Genomic DNA, 19,342 nt, shown 5'->3' on the forward strand with positions numbered 1-19,342 from the left:
TGTTTTTTTGAGGCATCTTGACATCATTTTATGACCCCATTTTTGTGTTGAATCAGTCTTTCCAATGTTGCTAATCTGTTTCCTGGCTAGAATTTTTTTTTTAATGAAAGAGAGGTGTTGCACTATAATGCTATAATATTGATTTAAAAATAATAGTAATAATCAAACACCATCATTTTTCTGCTGTGACCAGATTTTTTTTTATTAAAAAAATCATACTTAAAAATGTGCATTATTTTATTACTGTGTTTATTCCACTATAACATAAAAATACAAAAATCAACACCATGGCATTATGGTGTTATAGCACTATACCTCCCTTTCACAGAAAAAAAGAAGATGTATATAAGCATAATGCCTTTTTTCATGGTGTGCTGCTTTTAATGATGCGCTGGTTTTAAACATTTGAATTAGTTGTATGTATTTTATGGTGTTTTTATTTGTGTTGTGCCCCGCCTCAATCCAGAGGGAGAGGCGGGTAACAAATAAATATGATGTTGTTGTTATTATTATTATAATGTAATGTTAATTTTTAGAAGTTATGTTTAGAATCTTTCTTATCACTGCCATTTTAGCAGTGACTAGAATAGGGGTAGATTTGTTTTAGTATTTTAAATAATATTATAGAATTATGGTCCACAATCTACAGTTAGGCAATACCTGTCGTGATTCTTGGAAAACTCCTGCTTTCGATGGGAGGCGAATGACGAGGCTCGCTAAGTAATCCAAAAAGCTTTTATTAAGCAACAAACATCTCTTCTACCTGAAGAGAGTCTAATCTCTTGGAAACTTCCCCCCAGGCAAAACTATGCAAACTAAGCAAGACAATTGTCTGCTCAAGAAGAATACGCCCGTAACTTCAGAGAGCCTGGTGCGGAGTCAGGTTCTGGCCCAATCCTCGTCGGACTGACTTTCTCACGCCTTCCTTCCGCTGCACGCGTTTGAGCTTCCGGCGGACCCTTGTTGGGATGCTCCCTCCAGAAAAAAGCTCACTTCCCACTGAGTGTGTAGGATTTGGCCTTGAGGAGATACGCTTTGGAGAGGGCTGACTCCTAGCTGGTGAATCGCCCGTGAGAGCTTCCTCCCCCACTGATACAGGCTGGCTGGTGTCTGGCGCTGCGTCTTCTAGTTCTGAATCTGATTCTGATTGACCACCTGAAACACCTTCTCCCAAAACAGGGGCAGTAGGGTTAGATATGACAATACCTTTATTTGGACCAAACCAAATTGCTACAAAAGAGTGTGCAAGTGTTTGAGTTCTCCAGAGGCAAGGTATTACAGTAATATAAGAACATAAGAAGAGCCCTGATGCTGGATCAGACCAGGGGTCCATCTAGTCCAGCACTCGGTACACACAGTGGCCAACCAGCCATCAGCCAGAGACCAACAAAGCAGGACATGGTGCAACAGCACCCTCCCACCCATGTTCCCCAGCAACTGGTGCGCACAGGCTTACTGCCTCAAATACTGGAGATAGCACACAACCATCAGGGCTAGTAGCCATGGATATACCTCTCTCTTTCATTATGTATTATACAGAAAAGTGTTTAAGCAACAATTAAAAGATTAAAAACAAAACAGGGTTATAAATTGTACCCATTGGATATGTACCTGAGGTTCAAGTGGCCCCGCCATTTGCGTGGGCGGAACGTGGCAAGATAGCCACATAACTAAAGCACAATACTCCTGACAGTTTTTGGGTTCTGCTTGTAGTTTACGGTGGAAGAGCAATGATTGGGTTCAGGGCCGGTGCCAGACTATTTTGCGCCCTAGGCAAGGCGAGCTACTTGCACACACACACACACACACCAAAAATTGCCAACTTCAGTTCAGCTGTTCAAGAAGAGTTTCTGAACTATTATATTTTCCTTTTATTATGTTTTTTTCTTAAAACAGCTAATTTGTATAAAACTGTGACCCTTAAAGGGCAGGACTGCACCCCTCTGAGGTCTGCGCCCTAGGCAGCTGCCTAGTTGGCCTCATGGTAGCCCCGGCCCTGATTGGTTTGTGCTAGGAGCCACCCATCTGGGGAGCAGCCAAAGTGATGCGTGTTCGTCTATGGGTGATACGTCCCTCCACTTTTCTCCTCTCTGACACGCTGCCATAGATCCTTCAACCCTGCATTTCAATCTGGCCTCCCTGCCGTGCTCCTGCGGTGCTTTTTCGTCGGCTGAGACGTGCAGCCTGCAGGGCAGGAGATGGGATCGATAGAGCTCTTTCCAGCGTGTGATCTTTCCTGGGTGGGAAAAAAAAGCACCAGGGAGCTGTGCTGACATCTTCTGCCAGGACGAATTCCACATCCCATTTCCCCACTTGCCAGGAAAAGCAGCGTGTTACATAGCAGAGAGAAAGCAACGTCCTTCCTGCTGTCTCTTGCCTAATAGAAGGCGAGAAGCCGTGTTTTGGGTGTGAAAATCCACTGCCTGGCGGTAAACTTGGCTCCAAAGTCAACGAAAGCCAAGAAATTACAGCCAACCGTTTCAAAAGGAGCCTTACCCATCTGGGGTGGGGGGGTGGGGGGTGGGCAGGGAACGGGAGCTCCTGGAATGCCTCCAGCAAAACGCGTTGCGGTTTGGGGGTGGGCAGAAGAGCGTTCAGTGAAGAGCATTCATTAAAATGTGCGGGCATCTATTGTCTCTAATTTCCATAGCTAATTGTGCAAAAAATGCTTAAGACCCGTAGGATGGTTAAGCTGAAATAAAATGGCCTCCTTTATCTGCCAGCTCCTGCCCCGCCCCCTCCTCCCCCCATGAAGGTCTGTTTGTTTGGTTACAACTCGGGTGCAGCTTTGCACATTTTTGGAGGTAAGGGACTGGGTCTTCTGCATGGCCTGTTCAACAGGAGGGGTGTATAGGGATGTCCCCTGTAGCCCAGGTTGCTTTCGAAAGCAGCGCTGCACTTTGACTCGCCTGCATCCTTGGGTGCGTTTCCCAAGTCGGAGCCCAAAGGCAAGAGTGATCACTCATCCACCAGCCCCCCCACCCCCCCCACCCAGGAGGCAGGCTCTGTACCAGGTTGGCCTTGGGCTGCGTGTGTAGCCTTCCCACCCACACCCTGCGTCAACTCATAGGACAGGGGGCCACTGCCTATGCGGTATAGCCCCCCCACCCAGCTGCCTGCAGTGCGAACACTTGCAGACGGCTCACGCCAGAGAGCCAAGCTACACGCTTCAGGGGAAAGCCTGCTCCCACTTACCCTGGGGGCCCTTGGTTCAGCACTCGCCGTGGGCACGACCCCCTGACACACGCTTGAGGTGCCAGGATGCCGCGTTCTGTGACTCCCTCCAGCCTGATTTCCCTCTCCCTGTTTGCAGGCACCCTGCTGACCACTCCTCAACACACCGCCATCGGAGCACATCCAGTCTCGGTGCCAACGTACAGGGCTCAAGGGACCCCTGCCTACAGCTACGTACCTCCACATTGGTAATCTCGTCGGCCGATCCGCGTAAGTGGCAGCAGGCATCTGCTCGGCAGGGTTCTTAATTCATTTTATTTATTTATTTATTTATTTATTGCATTTTTATACCGCCCAACAGCCGAAGCTCTCTGGGCGGTTCACAAAAATTAAAACCATAATAAAACAGCCAACAGGTTAAAAGCACAAATACAAAATACAGTATAAAAAGCACAACCGGGATAAAAACCACACAGCAGAAATTTTTATAGGATTAAAATATGGAATTAAAACAGTAAAATTTAAATTTAAGTTAAAATTAAGAGTTAAAATACTGAGAGAATAAAAAGGTCTTCAGCTGGCGACGAAAGGAGTACAGTGTAGGCGCCAGGCGGACCTCTCTGGGGAGCTCATTCCACAACCGGGGTGCCACAGCAGAGAAGGCCCTGCTCCTGGTAGCCACCTGCCTCACTTCCTTTGGCAGGGGCTCACGGAGACGGGCCCCTGTGGATGATCTTAAGGTCCGGTACATATGGGAGGAGGCGTTCCTCCAAATAACCTGGCCCCAAGCCGTTTAGGGCTTTGAATGTCAATACGAGCACTTTGAATCAGGCCCGGACCCGGACTGGCAGCCAATGAAGCTGGAGAAGGACTGGCGTAATGTGGTCTCGCCGGCCATCCTTAACAGGTCGCTCAGCCTCAGTCTGATCTCATGAGGGCTTCCATAGGGCACTTTCTCAAGATGCAAGGGAGACAGTGGTCCAGCGGGCACTATTCCCTCTTGCCCCTGGATCAGGAGTAAGTGGATCATGAACAATAACAACAAAAGAAAGGAAACCAGCTTTCAGTGGGCTCAAAACTGTTAAGTTTCCCGAGGAAAGCTCTGTGTGTGTGTGTGTGTGTGTGTGTGTGTGTGTGTGGATGTAGGTGTGTGGATGTGGATAGGTGTAGTGGTACAGACATGGACTTCGTCCTGTTCAACCCCATCACAGAGAAGCAACCCAAGGGCCCAGTTAAAAGCCACGAGAAGGACAAGAAGAGCCCCGAGCCTCCCTTTGCAGCAGTCTACTATGACTTCCTAGGAGGCTTTCTGAGACTGATGGCACTCGAAGAGGGCGCGGGGTGAGAGGGCATTCCAGGGATGGGCAGGGCCGAAAGCAAAGCCAAAATGCCACGAAATGCCATCATATCAGAGCTTAAAAGGTTTACTGCCAGCAGCTAATTCCTAGGAGAAGTATTTCAGCCTTTTAGAATTGGGGAGGGGTGGGGGTGGTGGTGGTATCCTGCCCCAAAGCCATGAAACCATCAAATGATTTATCAAATTTGCAGATGACACAAAATTGGGTGGGATAGCCAATACCCTGGAAGACAGAAAGAAACTTCAAAGGGATCTTGATAGGCTGGAGTGCTGGGCTGAAAACAGCAGAATGAAATTTAGTAGGGATAAATGCCAAGTTCTACAACTAGGAAATAGAAACCAAAGGCACAGTTACAAGATGGGGGGGGGGGTACTTGGCTCAGCAATACTACAAACGAGAAGAAGCTTCTGGTTGGAGTGTAGAAGCGAGTCCAATCTGCAGCAAGAGAGGTCGTATCATGAAATCGTAGGAGCCGGCAAAGTCCAAAGACAGTCCAATCCCCTGTTTTCACTTGGACGCCCTCTGGATCCATTTCCGTCTGGCTTCAGACCTGATTTGGGGATGGAAATGGCCTAGGTCTCCCTAGTGGATGATCTTGGCTGGGAGCTAGATAAGGAGCGTGTGTCCCTCCCTGATGGTTCTGTGGAACCTCTCAGCAGCTACTGATGCCGTTGAACTTTCGGGGCTGCCTTGCTGGTGTTGCGGTGGGGGGCATTTTGTAGTGGCTTCAGCATTTCCTTGCAGGTAGGTTTCATAGAATCATAGAATCATAGAATAGCAGAGTTGGAAGGTGCCCATAAGGCCATCGAGTCCAACCCCCTGCTCAATGCAGGAATCCACCCTAAAGCATCCCTGACAGATGGTTGTCCAGCTGCCTCTTGAAGGCCTGCAGTGTGGGAGAGCCCACCACCTCCCTAGGTAACTGGTTCTATTGTCGTACTGCTCTAACAGTCAGGAAGTTTTTCCTGATGTCCAGCTGGAATCTGGCTTCCTTTAATTTGAGCCCGTGATTCCGTGTCCTGCACTCTGGGAATATTGAGAAGAGATCCTGGCCCTCCTCTGTGTGACAACCTTTTAAGTATTTGAAGAGTGCTATCATGTCTCCCCTCAATCTTCTCTTCTCCAGGCTAAACAGGCCCAGTTGTGGGCCTGTTCAGAAGGTGGAGCTTAAATTTTGTCCTGTGTGCTTTTTGGCACGTACATGAAATTGCTGGGAGATGTCAACTGCTGGAGCAGTGGCTGGCTGAAGGAGGGTTTCCTCCTATGGGGACTTGCCCCTTCTTCAAGATCAGCTGTTGTACTGAGGCACGGTGGGTAGCAGCACCCTGTGTGTGGAGGTTATAAAACCATAGGAGCCAGCAAAGTCCAAAGAAAGTCCTATCCCCTGTGGAACTCCCTGCCCCAAGAGGCTGGGGTCATCTTCCTCTTCACCCGTGTTCCACCAGTGAGGCAAAACGTTTGTCTTTAAACGAGTATTTAACTCTGCTGTTTCTATTGGCTGCTAGTTTGGACTCTTTGTGTTTTTGGTTTTGCTGGTGCTACTATTGTTTTAATTATTGGTGGCTGTTCTTATGCTTTTTTATATTTTGTAAGCCGGTTTGAGTGACATGGGGAAAATGGGGCATAAATGCTTTAAATAAATAAATACCCCATTTCTTCGATTCTAAGACGCCATCGATTGTAAGACGCACACTAATTTCAGTACCACCAACAGAAAAAAAGCTTTGATTCTAAGAAATAATAAACGACCCGCGATTCGAAGACGCACCCCCTTTTTAGAGATGTTTATATGGGGAAAAAGGTGTGTCTTAGAATTGAAGAAATACGGTAAATAAAATGCAGCATCCTTACTGGACGCCTGTCCAGCCTTCATTTAAAAACTTCAAGGGTAGGAGAATCTCTGCCCCTCCTCTGCATCTTGTCTCGTTGCTGAATTGCTTCTGGCTGCAGGAGGTTTTTCCTAATGTTGAGCCTAAACCTACCTTTCTGTGATTTAAAAAAAACACAACGCCCTTTGTTTCTCTGCTTTCTTACTCTCAATAAACAGGTGTTTCCTTTCTCTTTCCTGGCTCCCATTTAAATATTTAAAATCCACTAGCAGATTCCTCAAATTCAGTTAAGGGTAGATGTACATTGATGGTGCTAAATAAATAAATAAATAAATAAATAAATAAATAAATAAATAATAATAATAATAGAATCATAGAATCATAGAATAATAGAGTTGGAAGGGGCCTCTAAGGCCATTGAGTCCAACCCCCTGCTCAATGCAGGAATCCACCTTAAAGCATCCCTGACAGAGGGCTGTCCAGCTGCCTCTTGAAGGCCTCTAGGTAGAGCCCACCACCTCCCTAAATGGCTTGGGGCCAGGTTATCTGAAGGAACGCCTCCTCCCATATATACCTGCCTGGACCCGAAGGTCATCCTCGGGGGTCCTTCTCCGCGAGCCCCTGCCAAAGGAAGTGAGGCAGGTGGCTACCAGGAGGAGGGCCTTCTCTGCTGTGGCACCCCGGCTGTGGAATGAGCTCCCTAAGGAGGTTCGCTTGGCACCTACATTATATGCTTTTAGACGCCAGGTGAAGACCTTTTTATTCTCCCAGCATTTTAACTGTGTATAAATAAATTTTAACTTGGTGTTTTAAATTTGTAATTTTACATTGCTGATGTTTTTATCCAGTTGAGCTTTTATATTGTATTTTATATGATGGTTTTATACTGTTGTTTTATACTTCGAATGTTTTTAATTTTTGTGAACCGCCCAGAGAGCTCCGGCTATTGGGCGGTATAGAAATGTAATAAATAAATAAATAAATAAATAAATAAATAAATAAATAAATAGGTCATTGGTTCCATTGTCATACTGCTCTAACAGTCAGGTTTTCCTGATGTCAGAGCCTCTTGAAGTTCCTCCCTTTTATTGAGAAGGGGTGGGTTTTGGATAATGTCGTGGGCAGGCAGCGTGGCCCCGTGGACACTCCTGTTATGCCCGTGAAGTGCTCTACTGATACCCGTGATTTGTTTTATTTTAAAATGCAAAGTGTTTTGCCAGTTGGCTGGGAGCACTTCAAAGCGAGGCCGTAGCCTTCAGCCACGTGCCGTCTATTTCCTAGAGCCACTGTTCAGAAGTAAAGGTGGCAGTTGACTGGGGGCCGGGGCTTCACTTTGACGTATTCCCAGCCTCCTGGGGTAAAAAGAAGATAGGAACGGACTCCTTTGCCACTGCCTGGTAAGGAGGAAGGCTTGAGGCTGGCAACAGGGTGACCAGGCGAGGGAGGGGGAATTGGGGAGGCTGACCCAGAAATAGAGGGAGAAATGAGTGGCTGGAGAGAGTGTGGGTCTTGTGTGCTGGGAATGGAGAGAGAGAGAGAGACAGAGACAGAGAGAGCAGATTTGGAGGTGTGATCTAATGAGAGAGAGAGAACTGTGGGTCCAAAGGATTGAGGTTGCATGTTGGCGCTCAGTCCTCAACTCTGCCACAACTTTGTGATCCCAGGCAAGCGGCTTCTCGTTGCCTTTCTGTCAAAAGAATGTTTGATGACTGGCTGCACCCCCCCACGGCAGCTCTTTTGTGATGGGCCCCGTGACCCCTCCTCAGAATTTCAAATGTGCCCGGCAGCTCGTGGATTCTTGCAAGGTTGAGGGGGGAGGCGAGGCCTTTTAAAAGAAGAAAGAAAAAGAGACAGACTGAGAGAAGATTCTTGTACATTCCCAAGAGCAGATGCGGGTAACCCCTGATAGGCCCAAATAGCAGAAAGATCTGTGTCTATGAAAAGCCTAATGGCCTGATGTGAGTCTGCCCCGAGGAGCACTTGAAGCAAAGCTAAGGGGGCCAGCCTGCACCATCTTCCTGTCGCAATATGAGCCAGGGGCACTGCAGAATCAAGGGTCAGATTTAGCACTCAGTTTGGCAAGAGACAGCTTTTTTTCCCCCCAGTGTGGTCATTGCTCAGTCGGTTTTCTTCTCTGGTAAATAGGGTTTGCAGGGTTTCGAATTTGTTTTGAAAACCTATAAAGACCTGTTTGACCAGAGATGTCAGTGGGGGGGGGGGGAGGGGGGAAAGGGATGTGTGTACACCCCATGAGGTGTGAAGCCTCTCGCAAAATACTTTCAACTTTCCCTGAAAGAGTCTCATGTCTATGTTCTCAGTTGGTATGTGGAAACACCAAGCCACAGGCAGAAATCCCACCGGGGCACACCTGTGGTACGAGTTTGTCCTTTGGGTTACTGCCTTAAAGGCCTCTGTGAGTTGATGCTACTGACAGAGAAACATCTGACGCGCAAAACTCAATCCTGTGTGAATTATAAATTGGGGGCCTGCAGAGAGAGGGACCAGTTTAGCTGGGGGTGGGGGGGACACGACAGGCCTTTGATGGAACTGTGTTCCAAGTATTTATTTATTTATTTATTTATTTATTTCACTTATATACCGCCCCCATAGCCAGAGCTCTCTGGGTGGTTTACAGATATTCTAAAATTGAGATAAAAACAAGTGTACAAAATTTAAAATTTTAAAACACAGTGTGTTAAAAAACTAAACATGTGGGTGATTAAGATGTGCCGCCATGTGCCTGGGCAAAGAGGAAAGTCTTAACCTGGCGCCGGAAAGAGAGCAGCCTCGTCAGAGAGATCGTTCCATAGTCTGGGGGCCACCACCAAAAAGGCCCTGTCCCTTGTTGTTACATGTGTTGATTGTTTGGAAGAGTGAAATCTCTTGATTGATTGATTGATTGCATTTTTATACCGCCCAATAGCTGAAGCTCTCTGGCAGCGCCCCCGCCCCTCCCGTCCCCCCTCCCAGGAGAAGCACAAGAATCTAGCCGTAGCTGTTTCTGCATCGCCGCTTCTAACTTTTTCTCTCCCTCTTTCAGATCTGGAGTCAGACATTGTATGCAACAACTCAAGTCTTACATCGGTGTTGGAGCAGCCGTCCCAAAGGCACCAAGTCCGTTAGCAAGAACAAAAGAAAACAAAAGTGCAAGGGTCACTTTATGCATCCTTTAGGGTTTTAGTTGGTTTGTTTTTTTAAAGAAAAACACACACCTTTTTTTAAGTTTGTTTTGTAAAGGTCGCTTCCCTGTCATTGCCCCCAGTCTCTGCCTCCTTTCGTTTTCCTCTTCTCCACACCCCTCCCCCCCCCCCGTCAAAATTGTTTCATGCCATCCACTGATGCTGAGCAATACTCCTGCTTTTCTGCAACAGCCCCTGCCCCCTGCCCCCTCCGTTTGCATTTCAATCTTCCTCGGTCCAGTGTTGCGGGTTTCTCCTCCTGATGTCATGTATTTCATTCACAGAGTCCATTTTGGTTTTACTAGCAAGAATGATTGATGTTCAGGGCTACAGAGTGAAAAAAGCACAGTGCTGGCAGGCATATTCCTTCCCATTTCAGTTCCATTAATCAGTCTCTCTCTCTCTCTCTCTCTCTCTCTCTCTCTCTCTCTCCAATTATTTCATCTTCCATAACCTACGAGAAAATTAGTGTCTTCCAGACAGGTGTTGGAATTAGATTTACAGTTCATTATCTGCGTTGAAATGTGGCACCGGTTCCTTTGTTTGCAGGAGTAGGCAGAAGGACGAATGACATGTAAAAACCCCTTGTGTTGTAGGAAGCAGGATGGCTGCTAATCATGCAGAGGTTTCGCTTGTGTTAGTTTCTCCGCTGTGGAGTCCTGTGCCCCCCCCGTGTCCCCCCTGCACAACAGGAAGAGGAAAAGCCGAGAGGTGGGGTGGGGGGTGGGGGCGCCTGCTGGCATAGGACGATAAATGAACAGGAGCCATTCCCTTGGTTTTAGAGCGTTTTAACTGTGTTCCCAATTCAGCGAGGAGAGTGATTGAGGTGGTGAAGGTCAAGAAAGATGGCGGAGGGCCTGCTAGTTAGACAAGCCATGCAGCTGCAGTGGGAAAGGAAGTCCCCCCAAATGTTAGGCGGAGTAGTTGTTTCTGCAGAGGTTTGGTTCGGCAGCAGTGGCCTGTGACGGCTGTGGTATCTCTTTCTTGGCCAATCCACTCAACCAAACTGAATAAAATTGAATTTAAATTTAAATTCCCCTCCAGTCGGCTCGTCTTGCTGGGCACACGCCGAAGCCTCTGCATTGTTTGGTCCCACTTTCAGCTCCCCCCCACGTTTGCTGTCCTCACGCCCAATATTTTCAGCCCACGGCAGGCTCTCTGTTGGATTCACAAACGCCACATTCCCGACACACGAGTTTGGTTGTGTGAAATGGCCCAACGGTACAGCGTGCGGCTTCTTTTTAGTACATATTCGGGCGAAGGCCGTTGCACTCTCCAGTCACGTCACCGTTGACTGAGCATCACTGCTGGGTGGAAGGTGCCACCCCACCCCCCCGGTTTGCTTAGTTTGCGTTCCTGAAACGCCTTTTAACTTGGTGGGGAGGCGGCGCTCTCCTGCCTGGGGTGGAGGTCTGCAGGGCAAAAGCGCGAGAAATTGGGCAGAAGGGGAAAGGCAGGCTGCATCGCAGCAAGGGCCGTCTCGGGCCTGCAAGGATTACATCTGCGATAACCCAAACCAGAGAGGTGGTCAAGAAGCATTAGTCACGAGCGAGGCTCAGCTGCTCTAACCAGGCAGGTCCGGGCAGTGGAGCACGTTGCAAGAGATGCTTCTTTAGCCGGAGGTCGTTCAGGAGGACTGCATGGCCAACATTTGATTGCCTTCCACTGAGGACTGAGATAAAGTTGAATTAGGGCCTCCTTCGGCACCCACCCACCCACCTTGAGGGCCTTCAATGGTTTTGCGGGGCGCTGGCCGTAAGAGGCGGGGGGCGCTCCAGCGTCTCTGTGCAGCTTCCCTTGGAATCCCTTTGTGTTGTGCTGCCATGTTTGGTGCTTCAGGGGCTCAGGGCAGGACCTGTAGGGTGTTGGGCAGAGAAGAGATTCTGCTGGGATTGGTGTCTAGGCGGCTGGGGAAAGTTTCCAGGTGAGAACGGCCTGATGGGGGAAACCCTCCAGTTCTGCTTCTTTTGCCTGGGATGCTCCCGGGATCGTCGTCACCAGATTCTGGATTAACGGAAGCCGGTGTCTGGTGGCTTCTGATCAAAGGTGTCTGCGGAGAGCTTGACTCTGGCGTTCCTTTCCAATATTCCGGAGAAACAACAGGGCTAAAAGGTATTTATCAGGGGAGAGGGGGAAACAGAAATGTCAAATAGAAAACTGTTAGAGAAATGCGGGACTGGAGCAGAAATAGCAGAATTTGCATCCGTGGCGATGACATCTGGTGCTTTCCCAGTTGTATAGGTAAATGGACCGCTGCTGGCTTGTAGATCTCTTCCCAGGAAGTTGTGGCCGGATGCTGAGGAGGCAGCATGCTGCCTTCTGGCTGTTGGGTGCTCAGTGCCTGGACGGTGTCGGGAGGCAGATTCCGACAGCGTGACAAGCTGCAAGTAGCTGGAGCAGAGGAGGGCTGGGCTGGAGCGTGGAGCCCTGGCAGGGAGGCCACGCCAGCTGCAGTGGCACGGGGCGCGTGTTGGGCAGGGCAGGTGGGCAGGAGGGTTGCAGGCTAGCACATCTGCCGGGAGGCGAGAGTGAGGGAAGTAGGCAGGGGAGCAGACGTGAAGGTGCAACGGGCAGCGTGGAAAGGAGGCCGCCATTTTTAGATTGGGTTCGTTCCAACCGTTGTGGCGATTTCATTTACTAGATAGATCTTTTGGAATCGCTTGCGAAAACATGTCTGGCCATCGTTCTAAAGACCAGGATGGGTGTTGGTGTTGGGAGAATCCCCTTGCGCTGAAGAATTCTTATTCTCCCTTTACCGAAGGGAGCCAAGTGTGAGGCCTCAGCTAGACCTAAGGTTTGTCCCGGGGTCGTCCCTGCCTGCTCCCAGGATCCCCTGTGTCGTTTAGATGCACAGGGATGACCCCGGGACGATCCCAGGATAAACCTTAGGTCTAGCTAAGCAGCCTTCCTCAACCTGGGGCGTTCCAGATGTGTTGGACTACAACTCCCAGAATGCCCCAGCCAGCTCTGCTGGCTGGGGCATTCTGGGAGATGCAGTCCAACACTTCTGGAACGCCCCAGGTTGAGGAAGGCTGAGCTAAGGCCTGAGTCTCTAACTCGGGGACCATCCTTTGGCTCTTGTTACGCCGTCCCCCGGGCACCTTTCTATTAAAATATATCTATTAGAAATAACATTTGTTGGGAGATAATGGAACTGTAGAAAGCACCCACCCACCCCTGGTCATGGCAACTTGTTATCCACACCTTGGCTCTGAACGTCAACCGTTTTCATGCAGAGAGCTAGAAACCCCGCGGTATCGTTCATTATTTCTGTAGCACTTTCCACATAAATAAAAGAGGCTTTTGCTGCCACCTGCCCCAGCAGTTGCCCCGTGAGGGTGGGAGGAGAGGCTGAAAAGTAGTGGTTTGTGCAAGGTGACCCAGCGCACTTTATGGCTGAGCAGGGAGACCAACCTGCCTCCCCCATCTCGAAAGGCGGGCGGTGGCGTTTCAGAAGCCCTGCAACGAAAACCCATTGGAGAGCCAAATCCCAATGTCTGGGCTCATGTAGTGAACTGGGTTGTTTACGGGGTGGGGGATTATTTTGTTAACAGGTAGCCCCGATTTGCGTCTTCTTTCACTGCTCCCCTTTCTTGCGTTTCCCACGAAACCCCCCCCCCCCGGTGGTGCTGCGATGAAGGTTTTGAGGCTCCATAATCCGGCCTTATGAAGGCACTTTGAAGTAATTGGGATCCAATGTTTAATTATACAAGTAATCTTTGGAGCTCTGTCTGTATATAGCTGTATAAAGTATATACTTTTAAATTTGACTGGAAAGCAGTTGCGGGGGGGTGGGGGTGGAATGGAAGATTGGGGAAGTAACGGGGTGGCGTTGAAGGGACACGGATCGACCCGTGCAATTCAACCAGGGAAGGACGTTTGAATTGTGGCCAGATACCGAAAACATGGGAATGTGTTGCTTGCTGTCCCAGGGTGATCCCTTTTGCTTCTTCTTTTGGAGCTGTCTCGTGTCATCTTCGTTATTTTTGCATTTCAAGAACCTCCTGCTATTCATTTACAGAGATTAACGCCCCTTCCCCTCCCGTCCCGCGAATAATTGAACAATGAAAACATTGCGACGTTTTTCACAATGTTTGTGACATTTGTGACGTTTTCCATCGTGATGTTTTCACAACCACCAATGCAGGTTACTGCTATTAACAGACCCCACTGATACCCTAACCCTTTTTAAACATGTGCTGTAATGCAAGACTTGAAACGAATCAATCAATAAAAGAATGCATATTAATCATTGTTCTGGCCCAAAACACACGTCGAAGAATCTTGGAGGTGCCTCCCAGCCGCGGCTCCAGGAAAACTGAACTGTGTGTACGAGTTTTTGCTCCTGTATTTTATGAACCATAATAACCTAGTCAAAATTATTATTATTATTATTATTTTTTGCAGTTCAGATCTGTAATTTAAAAGGCGCTTTTTACCATAAGTGTTATTTAAGTTTTTGTTTTTAATGATTGATGTTTATTATTCTTCACTAGAGGAACTTTATGGTTGAACTGGTTGGAAGCTTCTTCAAGCGACAGGGAGCACTTCAGAACACAAGTCTGTGGGCTTTCGTTTATGAGCAGGCGTTTGCTGGCTACCCCCCTCCCTGCCCCCCCCCAATGCTACTATATATTTTTAAAAATCACACGGATACACAAAACACCTAAGCGGACCCGGGACTCAATCACCTTGCCTGAGATGGTCATTCGTAGATGTGGATTCATCAGACCTTCATTGGTGGTGAATGCAATGATCACATGAATGTTAGGATTCCTGACAGGTGCCAGTCAGCAGGGAGGTCACTATAGCACAGCCTTCCTCAACCTGGGGCGCTCCAGATGTGTTGGACTACAACTCCCAGAATGCCCCAGCCAGCTGGCTGGGGCATTCTGGGAGTTGTAGTCCAACACATCTGGAGCGCCCCAGGTTGAGGAAAGTTGCTATAGCGCCATCTGAATCAAGTCCTTGTAGACCCAGGCTCCTTTTTTAGGTGTTCTCCCACCCACCCCTGTTCCCCCAGCCACCCTCTGGGCCTTTCCACCTCCTGTAGAATATGCATGTTATTTTTAGCAAGACTTTTCTTCTAGCCCTTCAGCCCAGGAGCCCTTTCCCACATTATTGCCTGGGGTCAACCATGGAAACTACGACAAAAGAGGAACTAGCTTTGTGGTCGTGTCATGGTCACATCCTCCCAGCAGCAAAAGATTGCATTTTGAGCGCTAGGAAAGTATGGTTTCCCTGCAGCAGTATCACTCCCTCGAGGAAAGACATCTGAATTCCCTACAGCAACTGAGAAACAGCCATGCATGTATCGCAGTCACATACACCCAGGGTCTGGAACGGCTCCCTTGCGTTAATGTTCCGGAGCTCAGTCCTGTGCAGGCATAAAGGACTCCCGTTGGGGGCTGTTCCAGATGGATCTCCGTATATTTATGGGAGAACCCTGGTGGCCACGGAGGTCATAAGAGATTCCCATATGAACAGCAGAGCTGATTTTATAAGCCATCCTACATCTCCATTCTTCAAAGAGATTTATTTCTGTTTTCGTTAATGCCATAAACAATTTTGTTCAGGTGAAGATAAATTTCTTTGCACTTTTTAATATGTCTTTTTAAACACGTGCACACACACACACGCACACACACATCTTAAGCTGCAAAAAACGTTTTAAAAGAAAAAAATATGAAACACATACACCAGCTTTAAAGTAGCAATAAGGACCATAAAGTATCACGTCATTCCTGTTTTAAGATACTTCAGGCCGTTCTCAAAGTAGGCAGCCAGGCCGCTGTTCTTGAGGAGGCGGGGAGCGCGCCAGGGTGGGGCAGAGACGGGCTTTCACCTACGTCGAATTCAGTTTGCATTTTCCATCCTCTGCTTGCCAAAGCTTTGTTGGGACCTTTCTGTCGGCCATGCCAAATTTGGAGTTGACATTCCTTCAAAGCCAAACACAGTTGGGATCGTTCCCGTTTGGTGTTTTTTTAGGCCTTTGAATCGGCGCTTCGTTTTAAGTGCAGGAGCCATCAAGATGACCTTTAACGATTCACTCCATTGAACAAAACTGATGGGATTTGGGGCAGAATAAAGTCTTTTCGTGGGATGTCTTTTCTCTGCCATGTGCTATACTAGCAGCCTTCCTCAACCTGGGGGGCGCTCCAGATGTGTTGGACTACAACCCCCAGAATGCCCCAGCCTGGAGCGCCCCAGGTTGAGGAAGGCTGTGCTTTAGGGATCTTCTTCATGTTCTTCAATCGGTTCCATTTGTGGTAACATCGTCTTCAGTATACCTTCTTCCAAGGAGCTTGGAGTGCCATCGGTGCAGTGTCACATTACCACAACCCTATGCGGTAGATTAGGCTGAGAGATGGTGACTGTCCCCATATTTCATGCCTGCGTGGGGGATTTGAACCAGGTCTCCCCAATCCATATCTATCTACTACACCACATTCACTCTCCAGTGATTGGGGGTGGCCGGGGGGCGGGGGGAAATACATACAAAGATTTTGTTCTGTATAGGACTGGCACCAGGTTCAGAAGTTCCCACTTCCTTAAAAGCTGTAGAGCAGCCTTCCTCAACCTGGGGCGCTCCAGATGTGTTGGACTACAACTCCCAGAATGCCCCAGCTGGGGCATTCTGGGAGATGCAGTCCAACACATCTGGAGCGCCCCAGGTTGAGGAAGGCTGGTCTAGAGAAAGGTATAAGCTGGGGGTTTTTTTGTATTGGTTCAGCTGCCTACTGCAATTCAGTGTCTGCACTTGAGTGGGCGGCTTAAAGTATGAAAGGTGCCAAACTGTCTTCAGGACCTGCTTGATCGTGGAGGCTCTTTAGTGCAGTTCTTCAGCAAAGACACAGACTAGGCCTGGGCAGGTGAGACTCCACCTTCTCTTCTGCCATTGCAGCCTTTCACTGCTGCCGCCGCTGCTCCGATCCCAGTAGACCGATTTTCCTTTTAATATTTCGCAACCGCGTTTATGGGCAGCATCCCAAGGTAACATGGAAGCCAAGATGGGAGTAACCAGTGTAACTGTGTTGCATTTGAGGTTCCATTTATCACAAAGAGGATAAATGGAACCTGGGAGGGGGTGCGTGTAGACAATACCACCACCACCATCCCCGGCCCTCAAAGCTGAGCCGCCTTCTGAAAGAAACCGCCCAGAAAGCTTTCAGCTATTGGGCAGTATAGAAATGTAATACAATTACGTGGCATTTTGAAACTTCAAATCTGACATCATCAAGCAGCTGACCATATTATGCACACTCCTAAACCCCATGGCAATGTATTTGATGCTAGCGTGTGACAGTATCTCTGCACCAGATAGGCAAATTTGAGGGGAAAGGATGAAGATTGGGCTCAACCATAGGGAGAGAAATGTGCATTTATTGTGGAAAACTGTGTGGAAAAATCCTCCACCACCTGTGTTCTACACAACTACAGAAACCCACAGCAAGAAATAAAACTAAGTGAATTGTCGACTAGCATCCGTGAGACACACAAAGTGTAGGCCTTGAATTTTACCTGACTATTATCCTCTCAAGATTCCCACACATTCACACACTGCCTTTGCTCCCCTGCCTCCCATCGGCCTAACGCCTTCTGAAATCAGAGAAACATTTCCATCTTTTGCTCTTACGCAAAGGGCAGAATGCGAAAACATCTCCCCCCACTTCACTCGGGAGCAAACGTGGCTACCAATAAAAATAAAGCCAGACTCATTCTATGATGCCTCCAATTTTGTTTTTATTGTATAGCACACGACAGAGAAATTTAGCTCTGGGAATGTGAAACTGGAAGGAGATGGAGGGACAGTTCTGGGATTTTAATTTTTTTAATTATGAACTCTTCAGGTTGGATAACCTGATTTTAAATTTTTTATTGGAAATTCAGCAAAAAAGAAAAAAAACCGTCTTCCAAGTTTTAAATCCAAGGACTTAACGCTGGGCAAGAGAAAAGAGCCTTTGAATTTAAGTCAGAAAAGCCCCCACAGCCTCAAACTTGTGAATATGAAGTGTAAATCCGTATTATCATTATTTTGCTCTGAGGATCAATTAGTGATCTCCCTGACAGATTTAAGCCAAGAGTTTGTAACTGTATGATATTTACTGTAAGATGTAGAACATTCGATAACTATTAAAATGTTTCCAAAAAAAACCCCCAGGCACTGAGTATCCATCTTTTGGAGTATTTTTTTTTTAAAAAAAAACCTACTACTCTATTGTATCACTTGTTAAGTGTTCAGTAAGGGGCTTTTCCTATCAGGGCCAGGATCTCTTCTCGATCCTCCCAGAGTGCAGGACACGGAATAACGGGCTAAAGTTACAGGAAGCCAGGTTCTGGCTGGACATCAGGAAAAACGTCCTGACTGTTAGAGCAGTATGACAATGGAACCAGTTACCAACGGAGTTCATGGGCTCTCCCACCCTAGAGGCATTCAAGAGGCAACTGGACAGCCATCTGTCAGGGATGCTTTAAGGTGGATTCCTGCATTGAGCAGGGGGTTGGACTCAATGGCCTTAGAGGCCCCTTCCAACTATACTATTCTATGATTCTATCAGGAGTCTTCCTCACACGAATAGGGTATCTTCTTTCACGTTCTGGGGTAGATACTTCAGCGGATGTTTTGGAAGATGCTGGCAATGTATATTCTTGTCCTGCTGTGTCAGTCGCTGGTGTGCATGCTGTTTTCTCAACCTCTAAGTCAGGGTGGGGAACCTGTCTTAGAATCATAGAATAGCAGAGTTGGAAGGGGCCTACAAGGCCATTGAGTCCAACCCCCTGCTCAATGCAGGAATCCACCCTAAGCATCCCTGATGGATGGCTGTCCAGCTGCCTCTTGAAGGCCTCTAGTGTGGGAGAGCCCACAACCTCCCTAGGTCACTGATTCCATTGTCGTACTGCTCTAACTGTCAGGAAGTTTTTCCTGATGTCCAGCTGGAATCTGGCTTCCTTTAACTTGAGCCCGTTATTCCGTGTCTTGCACTCTGGGAGGATCGAGAAGAGATCCTGGCCCTCCTCTGTGTGACAACCTTTTAAGGATTTGAAGAGTGCTAATACTTAAAAGGTTGTCACACAGGAGGGCCAGGATCTCTTCTCGATCCTCCCAGAGTGAGGATCAGTATTCCGATATTGGATGTCAACTTTCAGCAGTCCCTCTTAGTATGATTGAAGGGAGATTCACTGCTTGGATCTGTGAAGTCTGGTCCAAGCCATGCTGGATAGTTTTTTGGGGGGAAGTAATTCCCATATCTGCCGAGTGTGGTGATACTAGGACAGTCCTGAGAGATGCAGTAACTTGACAAAAATATGGTCTCCATACACCTTAATTTACACCTATACCTGTGATCCATTTTTATCCCCTATTATATGCTCAGACCAGGACTGGATGGCCTGTCTAGTTATTATAGTTCATTTTGTAGTTCTTGATCAGTTTGTTTAATTACACCTCCCACCTTCTGCTGGTCTGGTAGTAGCAAGTCGAACTCCGTTCTGAGATTCTGCCCATGAGACAAACTGGTTTGGTGTTTGGTTGTGTGGCTGACCCATGGCGTTCCTTATACTATGGGCTGCCCTAGCATGCTTCCATGAACTTCCCTAGGGGCGCAATCCTATGCATGTACAGGCAGAATAAAAAAGTCCTACAACTCTCAGCGTCCTCCAGCCAGCTATGCTGGGAATTGTAAGTCTCTTTTCTGTCTAAACATGCATAGGATTGCACTGTTACCATTGAAAAGAAGAAGCTGTTGAATAGCCTGCTCCAGCCTGGTGGGCTCCAGATAATGTTGGAATGAAACGACCATCA

General features: G+C 47.9%; 1 protein-coding gene across 6 annotated transcripts in view; it reads left to right on the forward strand.

Moving 5' to 3' along the window:
- FAM168A (family with sequence similarity 168 member A) overlaps window positions 1-13,984 on the forward strand; it is a 219,641-nt gene extending 205,657 nt beyond the window's left edge. For 4 of the 6 annotated variants that reach the window (XM_063127283.1, XM_063127287.1, XM_063127282.1 and 1 more), the window contains 3 exons: window positions 2,724-2,804; window positions 3,314-3,444; window positions 9,402-13,984. In XM_063127283.1, coding sequence (XP_062983353.1) covers window positions 2,724-2,804; window positions 3,314-3,426 — 194 coding nt within the window. In that variant the 3' untranslated portion in view covers window positions 3,427-3,444; window positions 9,402-13,984. The remainder of the gene's footprint in view (window positions 1-2,723; window positions 2,805-3,313; window positions 3,445-9,401) is intronic. The other 2 variants (XM_063127288.1, XM_063127285.1) reach the window with 1 other exon arrangement.
- The last annotated feature ends 5,358 nt before the right edge of the window (window positions 13,985-19,342 follow it).

Source organism: Elgaria multicarinata, chromosome 5, assembly GCF_023053635.1.
Source record: "Elgaria multicarinata webbii isolate HBS135686 ecotype San Diego chromosome 5, rElgMul1.1.pri, whole genome shotgun sequence".
Lineage (NCBI taxonomy): Eukaryota > Metazoa > Chordata > Lepidosauria > Squamata > Anguidae > Elgaria > Elgaria multicarinata.